Source organism: Neltuma alba, unplaced genomic scaffold, assembly GCF_004799145.2.
Source record: "Neltuma alba isolate B1F8T4 unplaced genomic scaffold, ASM479914v2 tig00002591_pilon, whole genome shotgun sequence".
NCBI classification, from domain to species: domain Eukaryota; kingdom Viridiplantae; phylum Streptophyta; class Magnoliopsida; order Fabales; family Fabaceae; genus Neltuma; species Neltuma alba.
Window position 1 is genome coordinate 45,077 of NW_021632934.1, and position 7,609 is coordinate 52,685.

Below are 7,609 nucleotides of genomic sequence, written 5' to 3' on the forward strand. Positions count from 1 at the left end.
TAATGGTATAACTCAATGAACTATAAGATTGGATTATGATGACTCAATTTAGAAATTGACTGGGTGTGTCAATTTTAAAGACCAAAATGTTGGTTTCCTAAAATTTTATTTAACAATCATTTTCCATTAAATTATTTATGAGACCATCAACCAAACACTCGTATATATATAGGGGTGTTTTATAGCTTATGAGATCACCATAGTTTTGGGTTTATAATTAATTTTGACATAAATATTTGGTGGCATATGAGATTTTTTTTTATGAACTGGTAGCATATGAGATAATCATGCTTTTGGATTGATATATAATTTATTTTGACATCTATAGTCTTTGGATTTGGCTTTGGCTTTTCCATTCTACTATAATAAATTTCACATTGAGCAATATGAAATGCTCAAGGTATTTAAATAGATTAGTTTTCTTACCTCAGCAGCTAGTTTTTGGAGTAAAACTTTCCATCTCACTTAAGTATCCATAAACGGGTGGTTGTAGGCTGTTTTAGAAAGGATTACTCGTTGCCAACACCACTACGGTGTAGTGACATGTCAGTTGTCTTGGATGCAACAGGTCGCAGCTTCGATCTGCTCTGCAAGCATTATTAGCTTGCTAATTCAAAAAAAAAAAAGAAAAAAAAAAAGAAAAAAGAAAGGGTTACTCGTTAAGTCAACTAACAAACAAGAGATCAAGTGAACTTGATCGGTAGGATATTTAAATGAGTTTGTTCTTCTATCTCAATAATTAACTTTTAGGAGAGGCTCCATATCCATGCACTTTTTTTTTCCTTTGAAATGCAAAAATGAAGAGATCCAAATCTTATACCATGTGGGGAATTCAGTTAAAATGTTTTATAGGATATAAAAAATTCTAATTGTGCTCCAATAATTTGGACATATGCGCTGTGTATTTCATGAAGTAACATGTATATAACTCTGATTTTTTTAATGCAATTAGTTAATTTAAGTGTACACACAAATATGTTGATGCATGCCATATTTAAATCTAAAACCTAATTCAAGTGTGATGGATAATACTATCATTACAACCGCTTGCGGTCCACAATTCATAAATCTGCTTCGTCTGTGATTGTCATAGTTTTTATATTTATTATACAAGATAGTTTTTCTACAATTAAATGATAATTGATATTGTCAAGTTATCACATTTGAGTATTACAAGACCTATTCATTATTTTTCCTAAGCACACCAAATATATGTATTTTTTTCATTGGTGATAATTCTATTCGAGATATCATTGGTCACTAAATGTAGATATCTTTCCTGATGAGAACTTGAATATTAATTTATGATATTATAAGACACTAGCTCATTCTGTTAGGTGTAACTTTATTTTAAGGAAGAGCGAATGAATCAGAATTTGTTTGGGTTAGGCCTGTGAATGGAAACAGAGAATGAGCACATCCGGAAAGGGAGCTTTTGGCGACTAAAACGACGTCGTTTTCGAGGTGGCCGGGGAGCAACGTGGCATCAGTGCTCTGAAACCCGTTTTACCCTTCTCAGCTTACTCCGGGACGCCTAGAAGAATCTCAAGTGCAAAAATCTCGGCACAAAGAAAAGCAATCAATCAAAAAAGCTAGCTCCAGGGATGCTACGCAGTAGCATGAAGAAGAGTAAGATGATTGAGTTCTTACTCCAGTGCGTCATTTCTCTATGCGTCTTAATTCCGCTCGTGAATGCTTCAATCCACGAGTATGCAAACGAAGCCTTCATACACAGGTCCAATGCTTTCTTCTTCCATGGCGGCAGCGAAGGACTTTATGCTTCTAAGATTCGCGATTCTTCTACTCCGGTTCCTCCGGACAAGCCTCTCAAGGGCAAGTCCTTTATTAGGTACTTCTCTTGTTCACTCTTTTCTTTTCTGAACTGGAATTTCGATCCTTTACTAGGGATCCTTATTCCCTTTAATTATTTGCATAATTGCATTTCCTCTTCTATGCCTCCTTTCAAGTTGACATATTTGATAATCGTTCCACAAGTTAGTTTGTCGTTTCTCTTTTGGGTTTTCGTTGCATGTTTAGATCGGTGTTATCGGAATGAGCTCTGTCTCCGTGGCCTTGTCTTCATTGTCTATACTCTGAATGCCCAGTTATGCAAAGCGCCAAACGCCCTAGGTTCTCAATTATTCCTTGTTTGACATAGTTTGGATGGCTCTTTCTGCCTCATACATGTAGTAGAAACAGCAGGATTTTCTGTCAGTATTGTGAAAGACTTGAGCTCTGTTCGCTGTTACCACCTTTGACTCTTGTTAGGACATAATTTTTATCAAGCAGATACTTCATGGCCTCCGACTTTTTCTCTGCTTGGAGGAATTGCGTGCCTGATGTTAATTACGATAGGTTGATTGTCAGATTTGGCTCATGAATGTTGATTTTGCCAATGAAAAAATCATCTTTCCACTGACTTTTCATCATAAGTGATTTAATTTTGAGGATGATTTCATTCTCACTTATAGAACTGCAGGTTTGACACCGTCACTTTCGTAAGGCCAAAGGAATATGCCGATAAGCACAATGAGATGCAGCAAAACACTGGCTTGGTGGAAGCCATCATACTTGAGGTAAAGGATAGAGAAAGAATTGGAGGTTCTTTTCTGAAGTCTGATTTAATATGCTGCACACCCGCTCTTGCTAAAGAGGGACACTGCACTACTGGGGAAGTTATCATCCAGAAAAACCAAGAAGATTCTGAGTTTCCTAAACGGATTAAGACATTTTTCCAAGGAAATAATGAAGAAGTTCAAATGGAAACACAAAGCATCCAAATTAATAGCACTGGGATGTACTACCTTTACTTTATGATTTGTGACCCTCAGCTTAAAGGGACTATTGTAAAAGGAAGGACTGTATGGAGGAATCCTGATGGTTATCTGCCAGGGAAGATGGCTCCTCTAATGACTTTCTATGGCTTTATGTCATTAGCATACCTCCTGCTTGGTCTTATCTGGTTCCTGCGATTTGTTCAGTTCTGGAAGGATATTATTCAGCTACACTACCACATTACAGCAGTAATTGCTCTTGGAATGTGTGAAATGGCTATATGGTACTTTGAATACGCCAATTTTAATTCAACTGGTACTAGACCAATGGGAATCACTTTGTGGGCTGTGACATGTAGCTGTGTCAAGAAGACTCTTTCTCGCCTTCTTCTATTGGTTGTCTCAATGGGCTTTGGTGTAGTGAGGCCAACACTTGGTGGTATCACTTCAAAGGTTCTTCTTCTTGGGCTGGTTTACTTTGTTGCATCAGAGGCTCTCGAGCTTGTTGAAAACCTGGGCAACATCAATGATTTTTCTGGGAAAACAAAGTTAGTTTTAGTCCTTCCTGTTGTTTTCCTAGACACCTGCTTTATTCTTTGGATTTTTTCATCCTTATCTAAAACCTTGGAGAAACTTCAGGTAATTTGTTTTCCTAGATTTCAGTCTTCTCTTTGCTGCCTTAGCTTTCAGTTTATGTGTGTAGTATGTCTATTCTTTTGTATTCGCGTGTTTTCTTAATTTTGCCTTGGGTGTTGATCTGTTGAGTCGCAGCATTTTTTTTTTCTTTTGGGTGTGTGCGGAGGCTGGTGGTTCTGCTTATTTTGTGTGCTTTTTATTATTCAAGCTTTCATAGATGAAATGTGCAGGACTATATTAAACAATCAATTTTATTTAATCTTTGCTTTTAATTTTTGGATGCAGATAAGGAGAAATATGGCTAAACTGGAGCTCTATAGAAAATTTACTAATACTCTTGCAGTGTCTGTTCTACTCTCTATTGCATGGGTTGGATTTGAGGTAGTATCTTCTTTTTTTTTTGGGGGGGGGGGGGGCGGGATTTAAAGTTGCTATAGGATTTACTGCGTTGGAGTACTAAGGATTTTGTTTTTGGTTTGTGATTTATTGCTAACTAGGGTCTATTTATGTGTTAAATTAAACCAGCTATACTTTAATGCAACTGACCCATTGAGTGAGCTGTGGCGAATTGCTTGGATTATTCCGGCTTTCTGGGCGCTTCTTGCATATGCTCTCTTGGTGGTGATATGTGTCCTTTGGGCTCCTTCTCGTAACCCTACTAGGTACCATCCTTTTCTATTGCCTTTCTAGAGTTGGTTATTTTTGTTTAATTTGCTTGAATGTAACATTAGTTCTCTCTTTTCAATTGTATTTTGGTAATTTGAAATAATATATTATTTGAATTTTATGCAGTTTCACAATCTAAATTCTAAAACATCCTGATGAAATACTTAAATGCATATATCTTATCTCTATTTACTTTCAGATTAAATTTCATTCACCTGAGGTTTGGAAATGAATTCTCGGGCCTTCTCTGGTTTCAGTTGAAACCAAAGCCTTCCCTAAGTTTGTAAACCCCGCCCTTACATTCCCTGTAGTTTTAACAATAGTATACAACCTCCCGTAAGTTTTCTTAAGTATTAACTTGGCCTTTTGGTGATACGTTCTTGTTAATATAAGGGAGGTTTCCATATAAACTGCAACTAGATGATGGAGCGTAGGTTGTAAAAAAAAAAGCCCACAGGAGGTTAGTATAATTTTACTCATCCTATTTGAGATTGTGTTTCGTAGCGATTATTGATGTCTTTAGATATTCTATTTCGTAGTGATTATTGATGTCTTTAGGTATTCTATGGTCTTTGCAAAATTTGAGGGTGTGTTTAGTAGGTTGAAGGTAGAAGAGATGGAGGGGAAACTGAAAATGCATCTAGATGTAAAGCTTGTTCTGACGCACTATGATTATAACCCTTACTTTTTCATATCTTCCACCTTCACTTCTATCAGGAAGACTCTAAGTGCATGACTATATTGTTGTTGTTATTGTCATATAACTGTTGAAATGCTACCTGTGCTGATGCACAATTAGCTTCAAATAGTTTTGGCATCGCATGTATTTCAAGAAGTAATCATAGCACGACAATGAATAAAAAGTGGTGAAGGATTTAGTTTTTATACAGATATTAGATCACTATCCTGTACAAGAATGCTACCTCTGCTCATAAATGTACAAGGGAAGATAATTTAGTTTAAATTTATTATTATTGCATAGAAAAGGATGGGTGCTATGTATTTGGCATATAGGGTGTCTTGCATTACATGGGATGTGCTCTGCTGAGGTGTTGGTGTTAAAGTTCATCAAGAAGAGGTTAACTTTTCAAGCTGAACCATTTATATTCATGTATTTGTGTATTGAGAGAAATAATGACTAGAAAGCATGCGATTGTGCACGGAGTCTGTTAAGGACTCACATATACAAAGGGTCGCTTGTCATTGTGTTAAAGGAGGGAGTTTTATTGGACATCTCATCTTTATACCCAAACCCCCCCCCCCCCAAAAAAAAAAAAAAACATATTTTCCAGGTTTGTCCCTCTATTGTACTATCTGCGTATACTTTTTACCCCCCGGTGACAGCATATCTATAATTGACCGTTCAGGAGGTTTCCATGTTTCTTATATTGGTATTTCTGCTCTGGCATGTGCCTGACAAATGAATAACTTGATTCCTAGGTATGCGTACTTAGAGGGAACAGGAGATGACTTCGATGAGGAGGGTATCTCTCTGACAAGCGGCGTAATGAAGATGAGTGGGGATGTAGCTGCTAAGCTGGACCGGAAAGAAAGAAAAGGCTCTAGTGCCACAGATCTCACATATGTTGAAGATATTGAGGAAGATAAACGAGAGTAATATTGTTAACTCCACCTGTATAGCAATGGATATGGATTCCCAATGACCTCTTTTCTTTCAAGAGGCCTTTAGGTTTGTTCATAAACATGTATGGTTTATATGTAAAACAGACCATTTGGCAAGTGGAAACTAGGCCGAAATTGTTCCAATGTAAAAGTGGCTCATATCAACATTGATGGATATAGGAGGGCACTTTTAGCAGCGTAGTATGGTGTGATCAGATTCAGATCACGGTCATCCTTCCATTTTCATTCAACTGTCTTAATTAAACCTTGCCAACATTTTCCAAACCTGAATCTTCTTGATCGAGTAATCTAGCGAATAAGAGAGGATTCCATGGAACTTGAGTTGGACCATTCATACCCTGTAAATAGTGTGGCTTTTCTCATTTTTTATGTTTTATATTGACTGATATTGATTGTATAATTGAGACAATTTAGATATAACTTGAGCAATTCAGACATTAAAGAATGTTATTGTTATTGTTGGAAAGAATATTGTGTTTCTGTGAGGTGACTTTAAAAATTTGGTTGTTGATAGAGTACAACAGTGTTATGCAATTTATGTAGTTGACTCTACTTAATGGGATGAGATTTGTTGTTTGTGGGAGGTATCTCAAATCTTTAAAAGGATTTGACTCCCCAACAATCATAAATACTAAGAAATATTTTATCACAATTTTTTCAAGATGCAAACTAACAAAATGATGAAAAAAGAAATTTTATTAAACCAAAATTTCAAATAGAGTACCATGTATGATCTTATCGCGAAGGATATGAAAGTAAATGTGCAGAAGTGATAGCACTCCCTATTCATAAATTTGACTTGTTTCCCAAAGTTTATGATGTTTACTTCCCTCAATTTTAGGAAACAACTTCGCACAATTTGAGCCAATTTTTCCATATACATTTTAAAGGGTTGGGCGCCTTGAGTTGATTTTCGATTTGGTGACCAAAACTTCTTTCCAGCTTCAAGAATATTCCCAATTAATATTGAACGTTGGATTCGGGCCTCGAAAATTATAATTATAGTATAAACAATTATTTTATTACTTATCTTGATTTTTATATTTTTTGAAAACCTTAATTTCTCTATGCAGTGCACATTTTAGTTTTTGTATTTTTTAAATAATCATATTAGGAGAAAAGTCAGTATAATTTATGATGATTAACATAAAATAAAAAATTATAAAGATTTATATTATTCACAAACTATAATTAGCAAGGCCCCCTTTGAATTATATAGAACTTTTTTATTATTTCTACATTTTATACAGTTTATTAGGTGTCATTAGCCGTTTCTATGTCAATTCAAAGATTTTTTTTTTCCGTTCAGACTATTCAAACAAAATTTCTGTGATATGTAACATACGTTGCATGGCATTAAATTGATCTGAGTCAGGGTGGCTGGATAATGACAAAGAAATTAAACATCTCTCCGGTGGGACCACACAGAATCCAAACCCCTGCATCTTCTATCTTTGAACGTCTGACTTTCATTTGTCAAACCCTAAAACTGATTTAGAACGTCTGTCTCCTGAAAAGGATGTAATTTGTGTAAACTACTTTCTCCCATCTAAATATAAGAGCATAGCTTTATTTCTAAATACTAGCTACTTAAATATTTAATGTAATTCTACATATAAGACCTCAATCTATTTTTTTTATATTTATTTATTTTTCTAAGTAATCTTAATAGTGATTGCAAGAATTGTTTCAATACATATGATTAATAAGGATGTCTTAGGAAAAAAATAACACTATTTATTATAAATAACTAATTTAACTAATTTTCTTATTATTCGCAAATTAGTTATCTAGTTCTTATACTCTTCTGATTTTTAATATAAGACCTAATTAATTAATTTGAGCAGATTAAGAATGTTAATTAAATTAGTTAATATAATATGTTTTTC

At 35.0% G+C, this 7,609-nt stretch overlaps 1 protein-coding gene across 2 annotated transcripts; it reads left to right on the forward strand.

The window, feature by feature from the left end:
* Positions 1-1,531: 1,531 nt before the first annotated feature.
* Positions 1,532-6,186, forward strand: LOC114733401 (transmembrane protein 87B). Of its 2 annotated transcripts, none has more exons than XM_028920864.1 (5): positions 1,532-1,849; positions 2,480-3,413; positions 3,696-3,791; positions 3,936-4,072; positions 5,517-6,186. In XM_028920864.1, exons 1-5 carry the CDS (start codon positions 1,605-1,607, stop codon positions 5,692-5,694), a joined length of 1,590 nt encoding a protein of 529 aa, XP_028776697.1. In that variant the 5' UTR covers positions 1,532-1,604; the 3' UTR covers positions 5,695-6,186. The 2 variants fall into 2 exon arrangements, with proteins under 2 accessions (XP_028776697.1, XP_028776704.1); XM_028920871.1 differs by having other exon boundaries at positions 1,791-1,849; positions 2,472-3,413.
* Positions 6,187-7,609: the final 1,423 nt, after the last annotated feature.